The sequence below is a fragment of the Leptonychotes weddellii genome, chromosome 1 (genome assembly GCF_054177405.1).
Source record: "Leptonychotes weddellii isolate Sample4059 chromosome 1, ASM5417740v2, whole genome shotgun sequence".
In the NCBI taxonomy this organism is placed as follows: Eukaryota; Metazoa; Chordata; class Mammalia; order Carnivora; family Phocidae; genus Leptonychotes; species Leptonychotes weddellii.
This window is the reverse complement of record NC_138369.1, coordinates 16632303-16659824: the sequence shown is the minus strand read 5'-3', so window position 1 is coordinate 16659824 and position 27522 is coordinate 16632303. Positions and strand designations below refer to the sequence as shown.

The 27522-nt window shown below is 40.7% G+C and overlaps 1 protein-coding gene across 1 annotated transcript in view; it reads right to left on the bottom strand.

Annotated features, from left to right (window-relative positions):
- DOCK3 (dedicator of cytokinesis 3) overlaps nucleotides 1-27522 on the bottom strand; it is a 162015-nt gene that overhangs the window by 87246 nt on the left and 47247 nt on the right. Inside the window, exons 6-10 of the mRNA XM_081818562.1 lie at nucleotides 17145-17233; nucleotides 12757-12882; nucleotides 3231-3355; nucleotides 1084-1246; nucleotides 444-550 (exon numbers count right to left, since the gene is read on the bottom strand). Coding sequence (XP_081674688.1) covers nucleotides 444-550; nucleotides 1084-1246; nucleotides 3231-3355; nucleotides 12757-12882; nucleotides 17145-17233 — 610 coding nt within the window. The remainder of the gene's footprint in view (nucleotides 1-443; nucleotides 551-1083; nucleotides 1247-3230; nucleotides 3356-12756; nucleotides 12883-17144; nucleotides 17234-27522) is intronic.

Here is a 27522-nt window from a genome sequence, read left to right as displayed (position 1 = left end):
TAGAAGACTGCTTTCTGTTTGGAAACTCCCCAGAATGGCTCACATGCCTCTTAAAGAGAACATGGTGGGGCAGGTGGCCTCCACCTGGTGTGCAGGCAACTCTGGAAGGCAGCTGTGTTGTGACAGCTGACAGAACCATGATCTCAAATGGCAGGTCTCTGAATGTACTGGCCAAGGCCACAGTGGCACAGAGGAGTTGGTAACAGACTTCCCTTACTTGTGAAGTTGGGGGTGGGACACGAAGGGCCTACTGGCATTACTTGTGGGAAGGAAGCCACTGTAGTTAGAAGACAAAGCCTGCCCACAGCTGTCCTGCTGTCATCCACCAGCGCACCACCCTGGATCCTTTGGCCTGCCCACTGAAAACCACGTAACTGAGAACCATGTGTGAGAGTGGTCTCAGGGGTGTGAGGGTTGAGGTGTGAGACAGCCAGGCTCCATACCTTGTACACATAGAGCTCATGGATGTCATCTGAGAGAGTGGTGCCATCATCCCGCATCAGGGGTGAGAATGCAAAGCCGAAGAGTTTCTTTTCCCCTTTGTCCTTTGCTGCAACCAGAGCTAAGTGTTAGTTGTTTTTGACCCTAACTTTGTTTTTTAACAGAAATTCCCCTTGTGCTTATCACCCACATTCTTTACTTCTTCGTCCCTTTCACTAATTAGGTATCTACCTGACTGCAAGAATGATGAGAAATGTACTGGACTGAGTTTCCATTTATATCCCAAGGTACACAGGCTACCTAGACTCAAATAGAAACTAGATTGCTGGTCTTGATAAACCAGAGGCTCTTTAAGAAACAGTTTAATATGTAGAAAGGAAACACCCAAAGGAGAATGACACTGGTAATTATCCAGTGTCTGGGTCAGACACTAGGAAGGGCCAGTACCAGACTCCATGGTTTGAGTCAATGTCTAAAGAACAGCCTCTGATGACATCCCATCCCTGAGTACCCATTTATTCAGAACTCCTCATTTTCTTGCCCCAATAATAAGAACTCTCTGAATTCTCTTTCTGAGGAAAGAGTTCTAAGACAAGAGAATATTCATATCCTCCAAGGAATGTGGAGAGAAGTCTCACTCACTGGAACAATGTCTGAACTCGAAGCGCAGGTGGGAGCCCCGGAACCGGTCGATGGGGATGGGCAATTTGATAATCTCTCCCCAGCGAGGACTATTGCTGTGGTAGAGGACAAAGGAGTGGTAGGAGCTCCTATTTGGCTCTCCTGAACCCAAGCTTATGCAATCCTGAAAGAGAGAAGCAAAATAAAGTGTCATCTTCCCGGAGGAAGCCCCTGGATTTCTCTGTGGCACTAGGACATTTTCTCCTTTGTGCAGGTCCTATTTTCCCATCAGGCCAAATCTACAAGATAAGAAAATTGATTTGACTTAAATTCAATACTTTTGGAGACAACTGTGTAGATAGTGTAAAGAATCCATGGTCAACAATGCTCCTTCTTTTCCTTGGGGCAGAAGTAACCACACACACTGCTCAATAAACTGGAGGAAAGCTGAACAGTGTATCTGAACCATTCACCCGCATTTAGAAAGGAAACAGTGAACTCCATAGGAGAATTCAACTGTACATGACACTTTACCTGATCAGAAAATTAATTAATTTATAAAGCAGAGAGAGCTTGTTTTCTAATCTTCCTTACCCCAATGTTGCACTGGCATTTTAGGTTGCCCTTGGCTGACTGTCCTTGGATATAGATAAGGCAGAACCAGATTTAACTTGACCCCGTTTCCAAATATTGCCATGAAGATGTAGTCCCATCTTCCTGAAGGACAGGAAGTCGCACGTAATGCAATCAGGAGCAGCTCCCTGTCTGTACAAGGGTGGTGTGAGCAGCTGACAACTCTGCTGACCTTGACATTATCCATGCAAACAATGGACATGCCTTAGTCCTCGAGGTAGGTTTTTAAAATTATTATTATTATTTTTTTTAGTAAAATCTCTACACCCAACATGGGGCTTGAACTCAAGACCCCGAGATCAAGAATCACATGCTCTTCCAACTAAGCCAGCCAGGTGCCCTCTCCTTTTTAAAGTTAATTTATTTTCTTGAGGTGGGTTTTTAAAATGAAATACAAATCATTGTTTCTACCACCAATTAAACATTCTTCTCTATTTCTTTCTAGCTTTGGGAGATGATTTTGACTAATTGTACCTTTTTCCTTCCATAAAATGTGGATGATCATTCCTGTTCTGCCTGCCTCACAAGGCTATTGTCAAATACAGGAGCGAGGTCTGTAAAAGAATGATTTGCCTTCTATCAAGTGCTATGCAAATGATGCCTTGTTATTTGCCAGGGACTTCACCATGACCTGACTGAGGGAAAAACTGAAATACTGACAGTGGAAAAACAGCACTCCAGGTCTTCACTTTGAATGAAGAGTGACAGAAGATATACTTGCATCTTTATACTGGCATTGGCTGGAAATAATCTTTTAGAGCCTGACTCTGCTGTTCCTTGTCACACACATAACTTGGTACCAACAAGTAAGTGCCTAAGTCCCACCTTTGATCAAAGAGCCAATGTAGCTTTATTGACTTAAGGAACAAAAAGAGTGGGACCTAATAACAGTTACCAAAAGTAGGCAGCTTGATGCTAGACAGAATGGCAGAAAAAGTAGCATGTAGGACAGAACTAGAGGGAATAGGTCTAAATTGGAGCAGGAAGGATTGAGGTCAGACGCTAGGAAGAATTTCTTTTTTTTTTTTTATGTAGTGCTCCATGATTTATTGTTTGCATATAACACCCAGTGCTCCATGCAGAATGTGCCCTCTTTAATACCCAACACCAGGCTAACCCATCCTCCCACCCCCTTCCCCTCTAGAACCCTCAGTTTGTTTTTCAGAGTCCATCGTTTCTCATGGTTCATCTCCCCCTCCTATTTCCCCCCCTTCATTCTTCCCCTACTGCTATCTTCTTCTTCTTCTTCTTCTTTTTTTAAAACATATAATGTATTATTTGTTTCAGAGGTACGGATCTGTGATTCAACAGTCTTGCACAATTTACAGCGCCTAGGAAGAATTTCTAAACAGGCTGTGTGACACTGGAAGTCATCATCAGGGTTTCCTTGAAGAAAAGAAAAGGCAGAGAAGAATGCATATGCAGTGATTTGAGTGAGGTCTGCTTGATGAGAATGGGTATCTGGATAAAGTCCATAGAGTCACTAGAATTATTACAGGATTAGCCTCCATTCCAAACTGACTGGCAAATCTTACCTTCAATATTTCTCCATCTGCGTAAAGCACATACATGGTCACTTCAATATTCTTTTGTACACTCTTTCCCCCTCTCTCGAAATCCCCCTTCTCCAAGGTTAGGTACAGGTCATTGCGGATATCGCCTATGGGGAAAGAAATGCCAAGTCTTCATGACCACAGAAGCCACACTGCCCCATTTGTATGGAGGACCAGGCTAGCTAGCATTTGGGTCCTCCAGGGTTCAGGTGGGTGCTCAGGGCATTGCAAGCTTGGTTAATAATGGTGGACATCTACCAATATCAGTGCAGTGGTACTAGGTTGGTTAGTCATGTGCTCTCTAAGTCTGAATTCTAAAGGTATTCACCACACCTTGTCCAGGGTGGGAAAATGTGGGGCAGAGAATCTTCTCTCCTATTATAGGTGACTAGTCTCTCTACCCTCCAGGAGAAGAGCCGAAATCTGAGCCTTCCAAAGGGGAAAGATTTTAGAATCAATAGGAATAATACTTATTATTATCATGTCTATGCCTTAACTACTAATCCCTCCTCCTTTCCCTCCAAAAGAAAAAAAAAGTAGTTTCCTTTTTCTTTTATAGGTTTTCTTTTTTCAACTCTTAACCCTTCTGAGTCTTTCTAGAGGATACGCTACTTTTTCCTTTTGGAGGCTTAGTTCCAAATCACTTCCCTTCCTGGAGTGCCAGACGGAGGTCACTGGATTATCATATTTTCTTCTTTTTGTGGCAAGTGCTCTGGGAGCAGATGACTGTTCAGAATCACAGGTGCTAAAGGACAGGGGTGACAATCTGTTGTGCTCTTGTTGCTTCCCTGTGCTTTGACTCCTGCCCACTTTGCCAATATCTGCTGTTTAAGACTGGGCAGGAGAAGTTCAAACTGCAAGCTGAAATGATCTAAAAAATGACCACATCTGACTTTTTTAGGGGAATGGGATTGTCTGTTCATGTATAAGGGGAGTTCATTTGGGCTGCTCTAAACTTCTAATTTTGTAACATGACCAGTTTTATTCATACATTCTAAAGAAGAGCTTTTGACTTTCAAAAAAACCCAAAAAAACAAAAACAAAAAACAAACTACATAGTAAAGTCTCTGGGAAAAAAATCTTCGAAGGAAAAAAATGGCAAAGGAAAACATACAAGGCCAAAGTGAAGATGTGTTAGCAGCCTGAAGAATTCAATTGAGAGGTGATGGAATGATTAACTTGCAAAACAAGCCAATTCAGAATATTCTTTCTACCTCAGTTCTTAGCAAAACTGGCACATCTAAAAGTTCCTTACTTGGAATCACAATGACATAACCAGGTTTTGTTTCTGGTTAGCAAGTGAGATACATGATGATGACTCCTTTTCTGCACAGACGACCTCTCTGATTGTGGAAGTGTCTTAGCATCTTTTATGCATGAAACATGATAGACCAGGACTGGCATATACCTGGGTTTTGAGGTCTTCATTACCAGACCTTCTATTCTTCAGGTCGTCTTACTATACAAGGAATGCAGCCATGGCTCCTTGGTTGCATAATGAAGCTCTTAAAATACTTCTGCTCAAGTGGGGAAGAGCAGCCCGTAAGAAGCAATTACTTATTCTCTGACAGCCCAGAGAACTTTCTCTAATTTGTGAAAAACATCCTGTTCCCCAAATAGCCCTGAGGCTACCATGAAGAAAAAGGAAAATTCGTTCTGAAAATCACATACAAAGGCAACTAATTGCTGGGTAGGCAGGACAGCCGAGAGGGTGTCTATCCCTGCAGTTCACACAGACTTCTCTCCTGGGTGAGGAGAGCCTCTACTTCGAATTTTCATGAGTCTGGCTTGAATCTGCCTCCTTTGGACATCTCTGCTTGGGCCTCCTAGCATATCATGAAAATAGCACTCAGTTGTGCAGGTAGGGTAGGAAAGGAAAGCAGAAGGGAAACTCAAATCCATCAATTTGCCACTACGGGCAGGAGCTGAATAAAATCAGTCCTGAAAGTAAAATTCAAAATTAAATGGGAACTTTCCTATAGGTAGTTGCTATTATAATGGGATAAATGAGAGTTGGTTATACCTTAAATTTTTAACAATTGAAACAGACATCTTAGACCTTCTTTTGATGAAAGTCTTTCAGTTACACATTAGATTTTCTATGGAATGTAAGTAATTATTAAAATTCTAGGCTGATTTGGCATAAAGTGAATAGAGAATTTTAATGTCTAATCTAAAGAACAGGCACTTTTTTAAAACTATTACTCTGGTTTAAACCAGCACTCTCTAGAAATTATTTAAGATAATCCACATGACTTGTAAAAGCAGATACTGGCTACTGGCAATAGTATTCTAGCTTGTACAAACATTTTAAATTTCTGTGACCCTATACAAAAGTTAGCCATAAGTAAATGTGTCCTTCAAATGAAACATTTAAACTTTTCCTAGCAATATATGATATAGAATACTCATACAAAAGCATACAAAAGTGGGCATTATCTTGGAGATTGATAATGACAGAATTTGGTCTGTGTTGATTTTATAGAATGAGCCCATGGTTTCTGGGCAGCAACTCCAGGGCACTGTAAATCAAAATGCCAATTTCAAATGGAAGGACTGAGCTGGATATTTTTACAGTTTTCATTCTTTTAACGTTTTCTATTTAAACAGAATGCCTTTAGTGATATCTTGCTGAGAAAATTTATCAATACAAGTAAACATACCCTCTGAGTTACAGACTGAAGCAGCTTGATTTCAACAGATCTTTCTCTGCTCTTTATTTGGAGAACAGACTTGCCTAAGACCAGGGCTATTCTCAGCAGAATGGATATTAGACTGCTTTATGGGTTGCAATTTTGCAAATTATGGCCTCGATTTCGAGAACTGCGAGAGTTAATGTTGCTGGGGCCTTCTTATCAAAAGCTCTCTGGGGGATCATTTAAATAGAGCTCTCTACTAATTCTCCTGGAACTAGGAGAAAACCTAAGAAGCAGCCATTGTGAAAGGCCCCCAGGATCTAATGACCCAGGCCTGCCTTACAGATAGCCTCTCAGGTTCCCTGCTCTTCAGCTGTCCCTGTTACATGTTATATGTTCACAAAGCCCACCAGTGGAATCATGCGTTTGGGTTAAGGCACTGTCTCCAGGAGGCTCCTGTAAACTTTAGCACCAGTTGCAAGGAAATATTACCAGGAGAGGTTTGAGGATAGGCACACTACAATGAGGATGGGAAAGAGAAGGCCTGAGCAATGGTTTGTGAGGTTAGTTTGCAGACCACCATTTGGCTGGCTGTATTCTAATCATATAGGGAGCTTATTAAAACTAGATTTCTAGCGTCTACCCCGTGAGATTCCAGTTGGTCTTGGGCGGGGTTTGTGTACACACATTAAACAAACAAACAAAATCACCAGGTGATTCTGATGCTCTCCAGGGTTTAATGCCAGGGGACCAGACCATGGGGTCCGCTGGAAAGACGCTGATGAAATCTGGCTTGATGTGGGGGGGTTAGGCAGCTCTTAGGCAGCACCGAGGAATGCTGAGAGGCTTCTGGGAAGGGAAGGTTTCTCTGTGGGGTGTGGGAGCGGGTATTATTGAGGGCGGCCCTGCCTCCCTTTGTTACATGTCCTCTGCTTCCTGAGGTTAGCAGAGCATTTAACAGGATCAGCAATGCCTTATATCTCTGTGTGCTTAGCGCTCAGTTGACATGCAACCAAGTTTCTGGAATGCAAAGATGAATGAATGAGGTTGTTCTTATAGGAGGGCCTCCGAGTATATTGTCTGTCCTTTTCACAGTCTGCTAGAGTAGCCAATGTCAACTGTTGGTACAGCTGCATGTCAGGAGACTAGGGACTTAAGAGGAAGCAGAGGTGGATAAACTTTTTCTGTAAGGAGCCAGAGAGTACATATTTTAGGCTCTATGGGTCACATAGGTCTCTGTTACATGTTCTTTGTTTTCACACCCCTTTTAAAATGTGAAAAAACATTCTTGGCTACAGGGTGGTACAAAAATAGGCTGCTGGCTGGATTTGGCCCAGGGACTATAGTTTCCTGATACCTGGCTTGGAGTGTTTATGTGTCAAGGACAGCTTCACTATACCACAACTACACATCAAAAATCTAGATTCTTTTAAGTCCACACAAGCAGCAGCTGGAAAGGAGCAAGGTAATGAACCTGAAGCCACCTTATTACGTCAGGGATTGGCCTGAAATATTCTGGGGTCTTTATGGTAAGTGAGAGGTCTTAGAAGGAAACTGTTTTTCAGCTACCAGAAATCTTAGGGGCCTGGGAGCGCTGTGACAGAGCTGCAGCCAACAGTGACAGGGAACTGCATGCCTCGGTGGCCAGGTGTGACCCTCTGAAGACCTGCATCCTAGTATGACACTGGAGAAACAGCTCACCATGTGTTTGCACCTCTCTTCTGAGAGCAGACTCTAGCAGTTTCAGAACTTCTGAGGTCTGGCTCAGGCACCAGAGCATCTGTTAGCAAGAGAATCTCCTGCCAGACACTCCAGGCTTACTAGGAATTTTGGGGCCACATGGTTCCAGCCTATGTGGAATTCCATCCCAGGAGAAATGATCCAGGACAGCCCACACAGGTTTGAGCACTCAGACTTGTTTGGACTCTTTATTATATTCATGTTCCTTCTGTATAAATTAGTCACACCACATATTGGGAGGCTTTGGGTTCAAGGACACTAGTATTTAATACTATATTATTTATATCTTGTCTACTTCTAGATAGGATTAGGAAGGATAGTGCTTTCTTTCCCTTAAGACCACGTGAAACTAGAGTTAACATTCTCTCAGCAGACAATGCGATCTGCTCAGGATGACACCAATTTTATCTCTTGGCAGAATAGGAGTGAAGTCTCCTGACAGCACCATGGAGATATGGAGACATTAACAACCATTCAACTTAGACAGTTTCAGGCATAGACCAACGTTTTATTTTGTTGTAGTTCTTATTTTAAGTCAGAGACCTTCTCCCCACCAAGAAAGACTTTTGGGAGGACTTCTTTAGAGTATCCAGGAGAGACGGGTTCTTTACTTTTAAACCATGTCTTCAGTGTACACTTCTACTGGTTTCTACTGTTACAAGGCCAGTGATGTTCTCTGTTCTACCAGGAAGACAGGAATGGGCATAGTATGACATCATTATATATGGTTATTCCTTTCTTGGGTCAAGGATGTGATGATCTTCCATTCTGTCATGGGACCAGAAGTGATCATTCTTAAAACATCCCTTAGATATTGCCAAAGCCTCATTTGACACTCAGACTGACCACAGTCCTGTGAATCTATTTGTGGTAAATACTTTCATCATTCCCTTTGAGGAGAGCTTGCTTTTAAAAGTCATGTCTCTGTGTGTTTGCCTTTCGTGTGTGTCCAACAGAGCTGAAAAGACAAGCTTTCTACCTTTCTGATTCTGTGTAGCCTGGGATAAGCACCTTTCATTTTCTTTTCAGTGGGAGTAGCTGAGGTGTCTCCTAAAAATCTTTCCCTGTAGTTATACACCTAGTTCTTATGTTCTTAGTTTCCTCAGATCTTAATGAACATCTAAAGTAATATACTGTATTCTAGGCTGGGCTAGTAGCTTCTTTTTTTTTTATGTCTTGTCAGTTACCCCAAAAGGTGAGGCTGATGAAGGATTAAAAATGTACATGATACCCCACCGCAGTATTGCAACATCCCATGAAACAAATGAAGATGGAAACAAAGCAGGCAAAAAGCAGACAGGGCACACAAAAGCAGGAACTTACACCCAACTATCTTCATCTCTGCACCAGAAAGAAAGGGGCGAGAATGAGGGGACAGCACAGAGAGAGACAAGAACAATTAAGACAAACAGGAAAAGAGAAAAAAAAAACATCACTAGCAGGTCGGTGATGAAGCATGCACTTTTTATCAAGGGTCAAAGCAAAGGACAGAGTGTATTTCTGAGCACAAGGGCAAGAGTCAGAGGGTCCCCTAGAGGGATGCCATGCCTGCAGAGCTGCCTTCTAAGGGCAAGTTTGGAGCAACTCGGAGAGAAGCACTCCTTGTGCCAGGGCTGACTCAGGGAGGGACAAAGCCTCCCTAAGGCAGAGTCCCTCCTAGAACATGGTTCTCGAAAGGGTTCCCAAACTAGCAGCATTACCATCACCTCAGAGCTTGTAAGGAATGCAAATTGTTGGGTCCCACTCCATTCCTACTGTATCAGAAACTCCTGGGGGTGGGCCCAGCAGTCTGTTTCTCCAAGCCCTGCAGGTGACAAGTCAGAGAACTACTGCTTTGGGAAAAACCTAGTCCTCAGTCAGAGCACATTAAATCAAAGGGCGGGTTTCTTCTGACAAGATGGAAGACCATGTCACTCATATGAAACTCGGCCCATTTTGCCCACAGGAAATGAAAACCCTTAAAAATTCAAGGCTTATACAATAAGGTAAAATGTAATTCCCACAGAGCCATGACAGAACTCTGTATTCCTACTGACTCCAGGGAACAGGCTTTAGAGGAAAGCTATGAACAAGAGGGATGTAGACCACGGTGGCACAGCTCTGCTGGCTCAGGCATGGTCTGCAGGAGGGCACAGCCTCTTCTTGAGCAAAAGCTTTTAAATCATTCCTTTCAGTTTACAGTCTTTTGGCCGGCAGTTTTCTTTTGGGTACTTCATTGGGAACAATGTTAACTCCAACTTGTTCACCTGGAACGCTTGTCCTGCTCTAGTCTTTCCTGACCATTTTCTTGAAAAGAAAAATCTAGGAAAGGAGTTATTAGCTTCTGAACTGGACTAAAATGAGTTTGGAGAGAAGGAGGAAGTACCCACAGGAATATGGTGACCAAAGGCTGGGAGTGCTCAGTTTAAAAATTAGGCTTAAATTCCCATATCTATTTGTTCTTCTTCTATAATCAAGAATGTCACCTCCTGGTTGGTGTGCCTTCTCTGGGACCTCACAGGGCATGAACAATAGCACTCCTGCCTCTTGCTCACTACCACGGGTCACGAGCCGAGCTGGATGGCTGTATAGTCTCAGTGGTGGCACAGAGTAGCACATCTCTGGTTCACAGCAGCCACACGATGTGTTACACACCCATGGAGAGCAATGGAGACCATCAAAAAGACCTTTTTCAAAAGGGTATGCTGGATACCAGTGTGGCTAGAGCCTGGTTTAACTCTGTAACTTAAGTGTTGAAATGCTCACAGTTACTGACATAATTCATTGCCTTGTTCATTTCTCATATGTATGTCCATGTATCAGGAAGTTGCAACTTCTTGTACCTGGGACATACCAGCACTATATGGGCTGAGAGAGTGCTGCAGCCCAGGTACAACATTCCCACGGGTGAAGGGTGGTTCAGCTGCAGAAGTCTCACTAAGGAACTTCTGAGCATATGGTTTCCCAAGATAGGTTGACCGCAATGTAAAACATGCCTGTACACTTTTCCTGTTGCTCCAGAAGCTGCAGGCCAGCTCTATCACCATGCCTGAGAACGGCAAAGTCTCTCTGATGATGTCTTGGAGTGCACTGAAAGGTCTGTCAGTCAGTTGTTAGCTCACAACCCTGTGAGTGGCCATTTGCAAAAAAGCTCTTTCCTCAGGGGGAGGAAGGGTAGAGGAGGAGACAGATTATGCACAAAAGATTGCGTCCTGCCTGTGAACCAATCCTTACTTTCAGCCGTAGCACTCAGTACTCAAAGGCAGATAACCCAGGAAGCAGCATACTCACAGGCCTGGCCTGGACCTTTCAGGATTGCAAATTATATGATGGTCCCTTCGCTGCCCAGGGGAGGGAAAACTCCCCTAACCTTAGCTTGTCTCACCAGTGCCTGATATAGCTGATTTTCCCAGACTCATCTAGCATACCCTGAAGTCCTTTCTAAACTGTTTTGTCAATGATGCAAAGAGATGCGGGGTGCTCCACAAAAGGATTTCTTTCCATAGATGAGGGCTAGACAACGTAACTCTTGAAATCAAACTTTACTTAAGAATTGTTTTGACTTAAGTTTGTTCATTTTTAGTCTTTGTTCATTTGGTTTTTAATTCTCTGACTGTGAATGTTAAGAAGAAAGAAATGTCTAAATGTCAGGCAAATAAGTTCTTAAAAGAAAGGAAGGACTTTAAGTATATCTCTTAGAATGTATTACTCTACCTCATGAGCCTGGATATCTAACTTAAAATAAAAAACCACCAGATCAATTTTGGTAACCACTCTTCCTTCTTCCATGACATTTTGCCAAGAAGCCAGGACTATGCCTGGGCTCTTCTTGTCCTGACAACCAGGGCTGAGGAATGGTGTCAGGACAGAATGGAAAAAGTGTCCTATGAAGGATATTGCTCTACAACAGTCAGATGGGGGCACTTTATAAGCATGAAGTCTCCCTAGCATTTAGCTAAACATGGAATTGACTGAGTGGCCCAGGTTTTCCACCCAAAAGATCTTTCTGTGTGCATGAGCAGGAGATGAGGGCTGTTCCCAGCCGCTTACTCTGCATTCACAGTGTCTATGGGGAGGGGATGCAGGCAAGAGAAAACAAGTCCAGGCACAGTGGGAGAAGTTGGAAGGCAGCTTGAATCCATCACCTGGGCCTTCTGTGCTCAGGCCATACTCCCCCTTGGGTGTGTGCTGACAAATATTTCCAACAAGGGAATTTAGAGCACCATGAAGAACTCCAAAGAGGTGATATACAGAGTGGTCACAATCAGTTCAGTCTGGCCTACCCTGGCTCTTTCAAACAGAAGCAAACAAGCTTTTACCGGATCATTAAAATTCAATGGGAAGGGTAGGTCCACTACTCCTGTAATCCATTCAGAAAACCAGCTATTTGCTTGTTCTGATTTCCCCTTCTTCGTTCATATCTCCTCTGCTTATCAGACCACCATCCCTCCATCTGAGCCACACCTCTATCCTTCCCTCACTCCCTAAAGTCCTCTTGGTTCTGATGGCCTATTTCAATCCACTTCTCTAGCTTTGCCTGCATCGACCTGACTAGGAAACATGAACCTGAGACTGACCTTCTAGAACCACACACAAGGGTTGATCCATTCCCACTTTCTGCTCTGGCTTTCCGCTGGGCATTAGATGAGAACAGTGTGCCAATCCGTAAGAAACTGGCTAGGTAGTACTATTCCTAGTGCCTAACATACCATTTGCCTGATTTGTTTTCTGATACATTAAAATGTATCTGCTTTTCCTACATGAATTGGATTCATCAATACTACAGGCACATATTTTGGTGTATTCTTCCCATTAAAGAGGAAGCTCTTGTGAGCCGAAGAAGGTATAAAGCATCCCCATGAAGAGTTTCATGTTGGTTCCTACCATCCAGTCTCTACAGGAGACAACAAAGCCCATCTGCTGGATTGTCATGTCGCATGGGTGAATATGATGTGGGGGCTTCTGGAAAAGAACAGATGCCAATAAAGGAGCCACTGACTACAGATTGTAGTCAGCAACCTGACTTGGATTCAGAGGCTTTTAATGGCTGCAGGGCTCCTCCCCAGCACAGTTCACCATCTGCTCATGAGAGGAGCACCAGATTCCATCCTTCTAACCCTGCTCCCAACCCAGGCCCAAGAAGGGCTGCCTACCTGGCATGATGACATCAGGAAATCCCAATTTTCTTGTAATTGCCAATCCCCTATTAAATATCATGGGGTTTTCTCTCCTAATCTGTTCCATGTCTCCACGAAGAAGCTGCAGAGAAATGATAAGACCTGCAAAAACAAAAGCATTTTCTTACTCAGAACCACATCTCCACCCTGTACTCTAGTACTAGAAAAGACATAAAGAGTCATGTTTTTTTTTCTGGAAGAAAATATGCAAAGTTCAGCACTTTTCTTGAAAAAAATTTTGATGCAGAAAGTGTATGTTATTCTAAAGAAATGTTCTAGAAAGCTAAAGGATTTTTTTTGTTGTTTCAAATTTTTATTTAAATTCTAGTTAACGTACACTGTAATATTGGTTTCAGGGGTAGAATTTAGTGATTCATCACTTACATATAACACCCAGTGCTCAACACAAGTGCCCTCCTTAATATCCATCACCCATTTAGCCCACCCCCACCCACCTCCCCTCAAGCAACCCTTAGTTTGTTCCCTATATTTAAGAGTCTTTAGGGGGTGCCTGGGTGGCTTAGTTGGTTAAGCATCCAACTCTTGATCTCAGCTCAGGTCTTGATCTCAGGGTTGTAAATTCAAGCCCCCAGTTGGGCTCCATGCTGGGCATGGAGCCTACTTAAAGAAAAAAAAAAGTGTCTCTTATGGTTTGCTTCCCTCTCTATTTTCCCCCTATTATCATCTATTTTGTTTCTTAAATTCCACCTATGAGTGAAATCATATGGTATTTGTCTTTCTCTGACTTATTTTGCTTAGCATAATACTCTCTAGCTCCATCCACATCACTGCAGATGGCAAGATTTCATTCTTTTTGATGGCTGAGTAATATTCGTGTGTGTGTGTGTGTGTGTGTGTGTGTGTGTGTGTGTGTATGACATCTTCTTTATCCATTCATCAGTTGATGGACATTTGGGCTCTTTCTATAAGTTGGCTATTGCTGATAGTGCTTCTATAACATTGGGGTACATGTACCCCTTCAAATCAGTATTTTTGCATTCTTTGGGTAAATAACCTAGTAGTGCAATTGCTGGGTCATAGGGTAGTTCTATTTTCAACTTTCTGAGGAAACTCCATACTGTTTTCCACAGTGGCTGCATCAGTTTGCATTCCCATCAACAGTGTAAGAGTGTTCCCCTTTTTCCACATACTAGCTAACATCCATCGTTTCCTATGTTGTTAATTTTATTTTTTTTAATTTTTAAAAAAAATTTATTATGTTATGTTAGTCACCATACAAATACATCATTAGTTTTTGATGTGGTGATCCACGATGCATTGTTTTCGTATAACACCCAGTGCTCCATGCAGTACGTGCCCTCCTCAATACCTATCACCAGGCTAACCAATCCCCTCTCCCCTCTCCCCTCTAAAACCCTGTTTGTTTCTCAGAGTCCATAGTCTCTCATGGTTCATCTCCCCCTCCGATTTCCCCCCTTTCATTTTTCCCTTCCTTCTCCTAATGTCCTCCATGCTATTCCTTATGTTCCACAAATAAGTGAAACCATATGATAATTGACTTCCTCTGTGTTGTTAATTTTAGCCATTCTGACAGATGTGAGGTGATATCTCATTGCGGTTTCAATTTTTATTTCCCTGATGATGAATGTTGTTGAGTATCTTTTCATGTGTCTGTTGGCCACCGGATGTCTTCTTTGGAAAAATGTCTATTCATGTCTTCTGCCCATTTCTTAACTGGATTATTTACTTTTTGGGTGTTGATTTTGATGAGCGCTTTGTAGATTCTGGATACTAACATTTGTCAGATATGTCATTTGCAAATATCTTCTCCTGTTCTGTAGGTTGCCTTTTAGTTTTGTTGATTGTTTCCTTCACTGTGCAGAAGCTTTTTATCTTGATGAAGTCCTGATAGTTCATTTTTGCTTTTGTTTCCCTTTCCTCCAGAGACGTGCCTAGCAAGATAGTTGCTGCGGCTGAGGTCAGAGAGGTTGCTGCCTGTGTTCTCCTCTAGGATTCTAATGGTTTCCTGTCTCACATTTAGGTCTTTCATCCATTTTGAATTTTTTGTGTGCCCCCCTGCATTCTGCAGGTGCCTTTTTTACTAGAGCAAGTGTGATTAGAAATGGCCAGTGTTTGTGAGTTCTGGATAAAAACCACAGACACTGAAGATGGCACCGCCCCTGCTCTGAGAAGTGAGACACAATTCAACAACTTAACCTGGGGAGGTGATGGTGGAAACTAATCTTTCAATTGTTTTTAGAAGTGTATTATTACTACAATCTTTCTTTTATAATGTTCTCCATATTTTAATCATATCATGTCCCAAGAACTTGTAGCCAGAGGCAGCTCTTTACAAATCAAGTAAGTAAATAAAGCAAAGAACACCATAAGTATGGATGTGAATGGTAGTCTTCCAAATTACCAGTAACTTTATATTTTAAAAACAAGGTTTATTTGCTTCTTGCTTTAGCCTCATTTTAGATGAGAAATATGGGCTCCCTTCCCCTTCAAGCACACTACATGGAGCTCCTTGGCATCCAGGCACATACACAGAAAAAACAGTCACTTAAAAATAGTGAGAGAGATCCTGAGGCTCCCCATGCCAGAGTTTTAGAGAAATCAAGTACTCCTAGCTGAGAGTCTCAAACTTTGCAGCCTCTGGTGTGGAGCTGCTCTGAGGACCCTCCTAGTTGAGTATCTGCTAACCCTGATAAAGAAAAAATTAAGTTTTTTCATTTTTTTTTTTAATTTCAAGTTAGTTAACATACAGTGCAGCACTGGTTTCAGGAGCAGAATCCAGTGATTCATCGTCCACATACAACACCCAGTGCTCATCCCAACAAGTGCCCTCCTTAATGCCCATCACCCATTTAGCCCTTCCCCCCATCCTCCTCCCCTCCAGCAGCCCTCAGTTGTTCTCTACATTTAAGAGTCTCTTATAGTTTGCCTCTTTATTTTATTTTTCCTTCCTTCCCCCTATGTTCATCTGTTTTGTTTCTTAAATTCCACATATAAGTGAAATTATATGGTATTTGTCTTTCTCTAACTTATTTCACTCAGCATAATACCCTCCAGTCCCAACCACGTTGATGTAAATGCTAAGTATTCATCCTTTCTGATGGCTGAGTAATATTCCATTGTGTGTGTATATATATATATATACTTATATACCACACCTTCTTCATCCATTCCTCAGTCGATGGACATTTGGGCTCTTTGCATAATTTGGCTATTGTTGATAATGTTGTTATGAACACTGGGGTACATGTGCCCCTTCGAATCAGCATTTTTGTACTTTTTGGATATATACCTAGTAGTGAAAACTTAGTTCTTCTTAATAATTTTGGAGACTGCCATGTCTTGCAGTGGCTTTACACTGTTATTTAAGGCCCACTTTCTATTTACAACAAGGATATGGAAGTTAAAAAACAAAGAAAGTTATGTAAAAGAGATTATGAGATAATTGAGAGGTTAAAACTGTCAGAAGAAACATGGTTCTATATAATTTGAAAGCTATCTTCAAGTGTACATAAAAGCTCAGAGGCTTTTAAATAGTGCTTCTAATTTAATCAAGCAATTAATGTTCAAATTAGAAAATACAATCTTTTTAATGTGTGGATTTGCACCAAGACTTAAAGAGAAATTAAGCGTTTTAAAAGAAAAGGAGGGAAAAGGAAAAGAAGTTGGGGTGCCTGGGTGGCGCAGTCATTAAGCGTCTGCCTTCGGCTCAGGTCATGATCCCAGGGTCCTGGGATCGAGCCCCGCATCGGGCTCCCTGCTCTGTGGGAAGGCTGCTTCTCCCTCTCCCACTCCCCCCTGCTTGTGTTCCCTCTCTTGCTGTGTCTCTCTCTGTCAAATAAATAAATAAAATCTTTAAAAAAAAAAAGGAAAAGAAGTTGAACTAAGATAAAAAGCTGCTGTGAAATAAATATTGTCTATTCTAGTTCCTGAATGATATTGGCAGATTAATCACTGATTCTCATTAGTGTCAGGCTTTCTTGGTGATGCTAACACTGAACAGGAATAGAAAAAGTGATTATTAATATTTGTCTTTTTTTTTTGGCTAGGATGTGTATTCTTCGTTCAGGAAAACACAGACTTCACAATGTGACAAACCCTGCAGCAATTTTGTTCACTTTGGATTTAAATTGGAACTCAAGTCACCCATCAAAGCACATGGAATCCATTTTAGAAAGAACAGAAAATGTATTTTGGTTAGAAGTAATTAGGAAAGGTCTCAAATTATCACAAAAAAAATAGTAGAAAGTGACTGGGGAGGAGAATAAATGTTTGTAGGGAATTGAACTTTACATATGGCAACTGATCAGCAGAAATTCACTGAGGTCTGTATGATCAGCAACAGCAAGCACGACACAAAGTTTTTAGCCAGAGAAGTATGTTACCATGGCTGGCGCTGGGGGCAGAATACTTGGCGCTGGACTTGCGGATGATATTCTCATGGATCTGGGACCACTCACTCTCGTTGTTGCACCTGCAACAGAAGGACAGGCATTATGGCTCTCAAGGCTTTTCAACATCTGGTCTGATGTTCCAACTGAAATGCTAACTTTGAAGGAAAACTTCAAACTCACTTTCCTATGTTTTACTAAATTAGACAAGGCTTGTTTTCTGTTAAGGCCCATAGAAGATTCACACTTGAGGAAAGTGTTGAAACTCTAAAATGAATCTCAACAAATATTTTAAGTGGCAAAATATCCTTTTCTCTGAAGTAGCACTCTCCCACATGACAAGTTTTTCTCTTCTAGTCCCTTACACACACACATATGCGCGCACACACACACACACGCACTAGGTTCCAGAGGCAAGTTTCTGAGAGGGAAAATAACAGTTCCTCTCAACAACGACTACTGTTTAGGAACTGCCATGCCTTGCACTGGCTTTGTACCATCATTCAATAGTCATTATACTGGCCCCAGAGGAAAATCCTGCTAAGCTCAGGGCAGTGTGGATATATGCTTGTGGCTGTTTCAGCCAAACCAAGAGAGGAGGAAAAATTTAGGAGAGTATAGTGAGTTTGATCCACTGTGAAAACCTCTGTAGTCAAGGTAAAGGAGAGCTTAGCAGAGAAGGTTGAATGTCTAAACATATAAAGTCCTTCCCTAGGGGCTTCAGGATTGGGACAAAAGAGAGAACAGAGGAACAATATTGCACCTCTGTTAATTTCTGACATTTCAGAGTCTTCCCCTCTAAAGGGCAATTCCAAGAGAGCTGCAACCACACAAGTACTTGTTATAGTTTAGAAACAGAGACCAGGAATTCTTTATCCTAATGCAAACACTTTGATGAAACAACTGAAATGAGATTGGGGTCATCTCTTGAAAATTCCATGTGACACCAAGAGTCCCCAGAGCCTTGGCCCCACCCCTTCCCCTGTTGCATACGAAGGTATGAGTCCATACCTTCTAACTCTAAAATGGAAGACCCAGGCACAAAGGAAAACTCACAGGATCTTTCCATGGTTACGCAGAAGTGTGTAGTCCAGCACAGCCACTTCAAATAGGAAACCCCAGTAAGAATTTTATCATGTGAAATCATACGGTATTGGACTTTCTCAGTCTGACTTGTTTCATTTAGTATAATGCCCTCTAGATCCATCTATGTTGTCAAAAATGGCAAGATCACATCTTTAAAAAATTTTTTTAAATTTAAATTCAATTTAGTTGGGGCGCCTGGGTGGCTCAGTCGGTTAAGTGTCTGCCTTCGGCTCAGGTCATGATCCTGAGGTCCTGGAATTGAGCCCTGCATCGGGCTCCCTGCTCAGCAGGGAGCCTGCTTCTCCCTCTCCCTCTCCCTGCCCCACCCTGCCCCCGCTTGTGCTCTCTGGCTCTATCTCTCTGTCAAATAAATAAATAAAATCTTAATAAATTCAATTTAGTTAACATATAGTGTATTATTACTTTTGGGGGTAGAATTTATTGATTCATCAGTTGCATATAACACCCAGTGCTCATTACATCAAATGCCCTCCTTAATGCCCATCACCCATTTAGCCCATCCCCCCCCCCACCTCCCTTCCAGCAACCTTCAGTTTGTTTCTTATAGTTAAGAGTCTCTTATGGTTTGTCTGTTTTTATCTTATTTTATTTTCCTTCCCTTCCTCTATGTTCATCTATTCTGTTTCTTAAATTCCACATATGAATGAAATACCACATATGGTATTTGTCTTTCTCTGACTGACTTATTTCACTTAGCATAATACCCTCTAGTTCTATCCACATCCTAGCAAATGGCAAGATTTCATTCTTTTTGATGGATGAGTAATATTCCATGGTATGTAGGTATGTGTGTGTGTGTGTATGTATGTGTGTGTGTATGTGTGTATGTATGTGTATATACATATATATATATACACACACACCACATCTTCTATATCCATTCATCTGTCGATGGACATCTGGGCTCTTTCCATATTTCGGCTATTGTGGACATTGCTGCTATAAACATTGGGGTGCATGTGCCTCTTTGAGTCTTTTTTTTAAGGCTGCACAATATTCCTGTGTGTGTGTGTGTGTATACCACATCTTCCTTATCTATTTGTCTATTGATGGACACTTGAGTTGCTTCCATATCTTGGCTATTGTAAATAATGCTGCAATAAACATAAGGGTGCATATGTCTTTTCTGAATTAGTGCTTTTGTTTTCTTTGGGTAAATACCCAGTAGTGGAATTATTGGATCATATAGTATTTCTGTTTTTGTGGTGAGCAGAGCATAATGTATAGAGAAGATGAATCGCTATGTTGCACAACTGAAACTAATGTAATGTTGTGTGTCAACTACATTCAAAAAATAATAAAAAAAAATCAAAGAGTAAGGAGCTGAAAAAATAGTATAAAGACTTAACAACAGAAAAAAAGTTTTATCATGTGCCATCCAGCAGTGTGAAGTACAAGCAATGTGAAGAACAATTAAATAAAAGAGTTTGTATGGAAGCCATTAAGAGATAAAGGAAATTAGTTATTAGCTTAATTTTGTTACTCAGTCAGTGGCCCTTCGGACTCCTTAATCAATATAAAGAAGTCTCACTTAGAGATGCTGCAAAGAATTACCAAAGATGAAATTCTTGTAGTCCAGAGCTGTGAGGATAGTTTCTACTTACAGAATTCCCTTCTAACAAAGGAAGGGGGAGAGCGTTCTTCAGGATGAGCACTTGTGATTTAGCAACCCAGTTGGAAATCAAAAGTGAGAGGTGCTGGCAACAGCACATCCAGCCCTTCCTGTCTGACATGCACACTGTCTCATCTCTTCCAACCAGTCAGTACATCAGAGAAGTGCCCAGCTGGTGAGGATTCAAAGACTTGTCTTGCTGTCAGTTTTTTTTTTTTTTTTTTTTGGTGTCACTTTCTAGGTTTACAAGATCAGTAGTTACTTTCTTTAACAGAAATCTGACTACAGTTTGTCATAAATAACATACTGCCCCTCTCACTTCAAAAGAAGAGTCTTGAAAATTAACTCCCTCCTTCCAATAGATGGTGTAATTTCAGCATTTCTCCAATAAAACATGAATGTATGGGGTTTTTTTGTTTTTTGCAGTATAGTGGAGATAGCGCTTTGTCAACCACATCCACAGTGTCAGTGTGTATTAATTCATTCACCTCTCCTCTTCATGGCCTCGGTACAACCATTATCATCTCTCTTCTGGACTAGTGTAATCACCTCCTAACTGATCTTTCAAATATCTTCCTTTCCTGAATGCCAAGGAGCTACTCAAATCATCTGAAAATAAGTGGATGTGCTGTCATCAGCATATTTTAACCAATCACTAGGATATTTTATAAGGACAAATTATAAATGGGAGCATTTATTAAATAATCAAATGAGTTGTGATTATAATGAAGCATGATTATGTTCTATCCAATCAAATTAATATGTAGAGCATGATTACTGATGTTGGTAGTTTGTCCTCAATCATAAGACACATGAGGGATTGTGATCTAAAAGAGGTCTGTATGCCTCTGTAGCAGCCTGCTTTCCTCAGAGGGCAGATAAACAGCACAGCACTTCAACTACCACATGTCCAGGGATTTTACTCAAGGAAGAAGACAGAGAGGTGAGAGCATTTTGGTTTTCTACATGGGATTCCCAAGCATTCAGAAGCACTGGAGCAGGAGTTCAGGTTCTGCTCAACAGAGTTCAGAATACTCTTCTCATTCACTCATGTACCAGAGCACACGTTAGCATCTGCCTCTTCCCTACAATCTCCTTAATTTAATTTCTGTGTTTCTGATGATGTTATTCACCCAACTTTCTTCTCCTCTTTCTCCAAGGTGAACAACACAAAAAATGTTTAAAATGCTTAAGAAATTTTAAAGGGTTGTTTGTAAGACCTTTAAGTTTGCATTTTATTTTTTTATTTTATTTTTTGTTTAAATTCAATTATCCAACATATGGTGCATCATTAGTTTCAGATGTTCAATGTTTTGTGTTCAATAAATTATCAGTTGCATATAACCTTTGCATTTTTAGAAGGGGGCCTACTATAGGTAGACAATGGTTGGTGTATATTCCCATATTTTATTTCACTTAATTCTCCTAATGTTCATTTTACTGAGAAGAATGAAGTGGAGCTAGAGTCTAAACATAGGTCTGCTTGGTCCCAAAAGTAGGACAGGCAGGCAGGGTTGGGGTGGGGTGCAGAGAGAAAGAGGCTGAGTACTATAACCCTGAAAACCTTACTCCTGCGCTGGGCTTCAGGGTCCTTGTATCCCTGATGTCAGTCAGCATTCCCATTTTGTCTCTACTTAATTAGAACTCCTGAGTCTTGGTTATGGTGTAAAACTTAATTTAGTGCAAATACTCCATGTTAAAATTCTTTCTCTTTGGGTGTTCTTTTGGCTTTTATTTGGTTAAAGTCCTAATAAGCTGGAAAATAGGCAACAACCTACAGATTTAGAAATACTACTGATGCTGACCACTGTTTCATGTAGTCCTGATTAAAGTCCAAAAAAAGAGAGAAGTATCCAAAAGGATGAAGAAAAACAGCACATATTTCTATAAAAATGGTCTAATTGAACAGAATCTCCAAGACCAAGCTGACACAAACTAATTTGATACATTCTGGATGTGCTGTCATGGCCACGAGAAATTGCATTTTTATTTATTTATTTATGATTTTGTTTACTTATAGTTTTATTTATTTGCGAGTGAGAACTAGAGAGAGAGAGAGAGCACACAGAAGGAGAGGGTGAGAGAGAGAAGCAGACTCCCCACTGAGCAGGGAGCCCGATGTAGGGCTCGATCCCAGGACCCTGAGATCATGACCTGAGCCTAAGGCAGACGCTTAACCAACAGATCCACCCAGGTGCCCCTGCATTTTTATTTATGAAAAATGTAAATTATTTATTTTACAACCTATATATGTTTATTTTAGTACAGAGTATTAAAAAAAGACAAATAGCACGCAAGCATGCACACATAACACTTTAACAGAAATACTAAGCTTTAGTCCTCCTTCCAGGTGGTAGAAGGGCTTCCATGAGTAACATTTCTGCCCCATTTAGTCACTTTCCTGGGAGAAAGAGTGACCTCTTTGGCCAGCACTTTTTTTTTTTTTTAAAGATTTTATTTATTTATTTGAGAGGGAGAGAGAGCATGAGAGTGGGGAGGGTCAGAGGGAGAAGCAGATTCCCTGCTGAGCAGGGAGTCCGACGCGGGACTCGATCCCGGGACTCCAGGATCATGACCTGAGCCGAAGGCAGTCGCTTAACCAACTGAGCCACCCAGGCGCCCCGGCCAGCACTTCTAGAAGAAGGACCTGGGCATGAACATGTCAATTCTGCCTCTTCCCTCTTTTGGGACCAACCTATTTGCAGAGAACAGACAATCCCTCTGCACCACCAGGTTCCACTCTGATGATGACTCAGTAGTCTTTCTGACTCAGGGTTCATGTTAATCACAAGTTGTGGTGGGTTGAATGGTGGCCCCTAAAAAGATATATCCATATCCTAATCCCTGGAACCTGTGAATGTTACCTTATTTGGAAAAAGGATCTTTATAGATGTAATTAAGTTAAGGATCTTGAGATTAGGAGATAATCCTGGATAATCTGGGTGAGTCCAACTTCAATGACAAATGTCCTTAGAGAAAGGCAGAGGAAGATTTAAGACACAGAAGAGAAGAAAATGCAGACAGGAGAGGAGGAGGCAATGTGACCACAGAAGCAGAGATTAGAGTGATGAAGCTGCAAATCAAGGCATGCTGACAGCTCCCAGAAGATGCAAAGAACAGATTTTCCCCTGGAGCCTCCAGAATGAGTGTGGTCCTGCTGGTATCTTGATTTCAGACTTCTGGCCTCCAGATTGTGAGAATAAATTTCTATGTTATAAATCACCACATTTGCGGTAATTTGTTATAGCAGCCATAGGAAACAAATACAAAAGTCCATGTGGCTCATAGATCCAAACCGTGATCTCAAATAAGTTTTCTTGCTAATAAAAGTGACATGTTTATATATACTATTTACATATGTATACACACATATGTATATATATATATACATTATAAATTTCCATCTATGCCACTCTGTATTGTATATCCATTTTTATCTATACCTGCTTAATATTTTGCTCTTAGAACCAATCTACTGTTATCTATTAACCCCCTCAAATTGCAACAAACAGCATTTTATTCTGAGTTTACTAAGCTAAAATTGTTAAATAATCGGGAATGAAAAAAAAATTGGGAATGAAGATTGACCTTTGTCAAGTATCTTTTTTGATATCAGGATGATTATATGTTTTTTCCCTTTTGGATGACTAATATGATGCATTATATGCTAATTGCACTGTGATCAGAGTGTGGCTTGTGCCTTATGGAATTTATGGAAATTTTTTCTATGAATAATTTTTATAAATGTTCCACAGGCACTGGAAAAGATGTATTCTTTTTATTGGATAAAAGATTTATCTAGAGCTGGGAGGACCATATGGCCTGGCGAGCGGGGATACTCCATTTACACCTGCTGTCCTGGCATCAACAGCACTCCTTTTGACTATCAGAATGTCCTGATTTAGATGACAAATTATGCTCACCCTATCTGGAGGTAGGAGAGCAAGAGGTTAAGAGCATAGTCTCTTAATCAGGCTGCTCAAACACATGCCTCACCACTCTGTGCCTGTTTCCTTATCAATAAAAGAGGGGTAATGACAGCCCATGGTGAGCGTTCAAAGGTGCTGACTGTTAGTATCTGTCACATCAACCTTAGTCAGATTCTCTAAGTCAGGGTTATTTACCTGATTTAAATATTTCCATCCTTATTCATTTTTGTCTTCCTGTGTGTCAAGAGGCATGTTAAAGTCTCTTGCTTTTATTGTACTTTTATGCTCTCTTTGTATTTCTAATAAATTGACTATAGTAATTTTGAGTCATTATTATATGCATAAGGGTCATGACAATTAGATCTCCACTATAAATTCCACCATGTATCAGTATAAAATGCTCTTTCTATCCCTGTGGAGGAAAAAAAGGGGCTTTCTGGACTCTTGCAAGCTGGAGGCAGAGATGTTCGCAAGGACACGTGAGCTCTGGTGTTGCCTTCTCTCACCAGTTAAGAAGGCTGAATTTGGTCAACTTCCTTTAAACTGAAGTACATGGACTATGGGAAATTTCATGTGAGTACCATGGGGTAATTAAGATATTATGCATGGAATTATATAGGATTTGCAGTTTAGATGTAAAGGTGGAGCTTACCTGTAACCAAGAGTCACTAGCAAAAAAAAATACAGGAAACTCCTTTTTAGATGGCAGGCAGTATGCCCATTATTTGGTTAGACCTCATTTCCTGAACCACTGGTCTTCTTGTTTATTTACCACCTTTTTCCTGTTTGATTCACTAGTTTCTATGGATATTTTTTTGTGGTTTCTTATATTACGTTATTCCTTTTTTTTTTTTTTTTTTTTTTTCAATTTTGTAGATGAGGAAATTGAAGTTCAGGGAATTAGGGTGATTTTTCCAAATCTCACAGCTTCTGTTTACCAACCACCTCATCTATCTAATCTATCCATCTATTTAATAGATGAAAGTATTATCTTAAAAAAAAAACAAGAAGAGATCATACATAACACTGACTACTTTAAACCAGTTAACAAAGTTGTTATATGAAGGTGGTTTTGTGTTTGTCTACTCTTAGAGCCCTCATTCTTTCAATGTGACTTTCCTGGAGGAGCAGAACAACAGAAAAGGAATGGAGAACGCAGGTGTGTTTTCCAAGCCTGTGGCAGAGAATACTTAGGACCTCAATGTGCCAACACTTATATCTGTGTTAGAGTTGTGAGCCTTTTCACCTCTACATGAACTGGAGTCTCCTGAGCTGACTTTCTTTACTCTGGCCCATTATTTAATGAATTCTGCTTTGCAGCAGCACTAACACACAAACAAATCTAACTGGGCTCTAAGGCTAGAGATGGTGGGCACTGCAAGTCAAAACAGAGTAGTTCCATGGGCATTGACCTACTAGATTTAGGTCTTCTTTGTAATGGCCTGAGCAGACATTTGGTGCAGATGCTCATACACTGACAACAAACACAGCAGATAACAGTCCTGGGTGGATGATGATCCATGGAAAATTGGGAAGGCCTAGGCTAGGAGAGAGAGAAATATGAGCTACTTCCTTAACTGACTCACAAGTGAGAAGCAGTATTTTCATTTGACGTTGTTATATATATAAACACTTGAGCCTTCTTTTCTCTACTAAAATGAGGAAGGCTGAATGACCCTTCACTCATTTAAGAACAGGTCTCCATTTAAGAATGGCTCCTAAACAAGTACTCTCAACTTGAGGCAGTTTCATGGATAAGGTGGCTATGAAACAAAGACCCCAAAGTCAGTGTTCAGAGGAAATGTGTGTCTACCTCAAATATAAGGATAGGGTCCTTTCCAGTCATCACATAAGAGAAGAGATTGCCACCTTTTATTTCCACCCTCACAAATCCTGTCATGTTGTGGGGCATTCTCTGAATCCCTTTATTTTGAATGTCACAGTAGTACTTTGGGTAAGTTACATAGCCTGAAATTATCTCAATCAATGCAAGTTTTAGATGTTTATAAAACTTATCTGACAGAATTGGTTAAAGACCTTTTTTTTTTCTTTTTTAAAAGCAAAACTACACAGATTTAGTAATTACCCTTGGGTATGACCTCCAAATTGAAGAGCTGGATGTTATTGTAAAGCTCACCTTAAAAGTAGCATAGTAAGCAGCTCTATTATTAAGGTCACATACATGGGCCTACAGGACAAATAAAGACACAGAAACAGCAAGTGTCCAAATATTCAGCAAAAATGTAATTGAGCCTCAAGATGAACTTCTAGTGAACGCATCATCAAGGATTCAAAGAGTGATAGATCAAAACCAACCTGATGGAAGTGAAAGACCATGCCTTGGAAAACTGTGTCAGATGACTCAGAAAGTGGCTCTCATGTTGACAAAATCCTGATGACATGGTTGCATATGAAGAATTTGAAAAAAATTTTCTCATAACACATGAGAATGGGGAAAATGTAATATTTGTCTCAATTTTATATAACATGTGTTTGAATATGTAATGGGTAATATACATTTTATATAGTATGATTTAAAATATAACTAACACAATAGATTTAATATTCTAAGTAGTTATTATCTATTTCATTAAGGTTGGCCTAAAAATGTTTATTTAGGCTGTGTCACACTGTGAATTTGGAGAGTAGTCACTGCATATGCAGAAACATCTTGTGTTTGGTCACATGCATTATTTACGGCACCTTGACTTCACCTTAGTGTTGGCTTTAGCTTTGTAGCACTCCTCTCCTTTTGTGTCCTAGGCTCCAGGTTCGACATGCCCTGTGCCTGCCTGTGACCCTAGTCCCTCTGTCCAAGAGGAAACATATGATATCTATATCAGACTGAATTGCATAGAGTGATGATTTATTTGTGATTTTTCAGGCTTTTGGCTCATTAGGAAGCAACCTAGTTTTCACGCCCTAGCTTCTTTTTGAGATTTTCTTAAAACAACATGGGACCTTCACTACACACACACATGATATTAAACAACATCTATTAAGCCAGAGGAATGGCTTTGGCAAGAGACACCCAGGAGCTTGAATCTTCGCTGGTTGAGGCTGACTGAATAATAAAAGAAATGATGAGAATGTTAACAACTAATGAGATATTTTGCCAATTCATTGATTAAAACTATACAAGGGGTCTTTTATCTTTGCAAAATCCTGTCCTAACAGAGGCTAAAGCACTATTAATAACAATTATTAAATCTTTAAAGCTTCTAATTCAATCTAACAAACATGTGCCATGAAGCTTATTGGAAAATATTGCTTCTCTTAAGGGCTGGATTCACTGTGCTGATGTGGATTTAAAACACTAATCCTAGAGGAATTCCATACTGTGCACAAAATCAATTTTGCAAACATGCAGTTGGAACTCTATTTGACAATTTTACTGTTTTCAAGTGGAAAAATTATCCTACATTTTGATTCTATTAGTCCTTCAAAAAAAATTTTTTTGATAATGATCTTCTGTTGTTTTAGAAGCAATTAGGCCAATTAAGCCTGACAGCATGATTTCAAGAGGGATGCTGAGCAAGCCCCTATCCACAATGAGAATTTGCAGTGAAGCAAGGAATAGCTGATACATGCAAAGAGATGCAATTTGGGAGTGCTACCTATAAACCCTTTGCCCTTGGGAAGGACAGAGTGGAGTAAGAGGATAATGATGATGATTTTGGATTCCTGTTTAGTCCTTTTCAAAGGGAGGAAAGTATATCAAAAA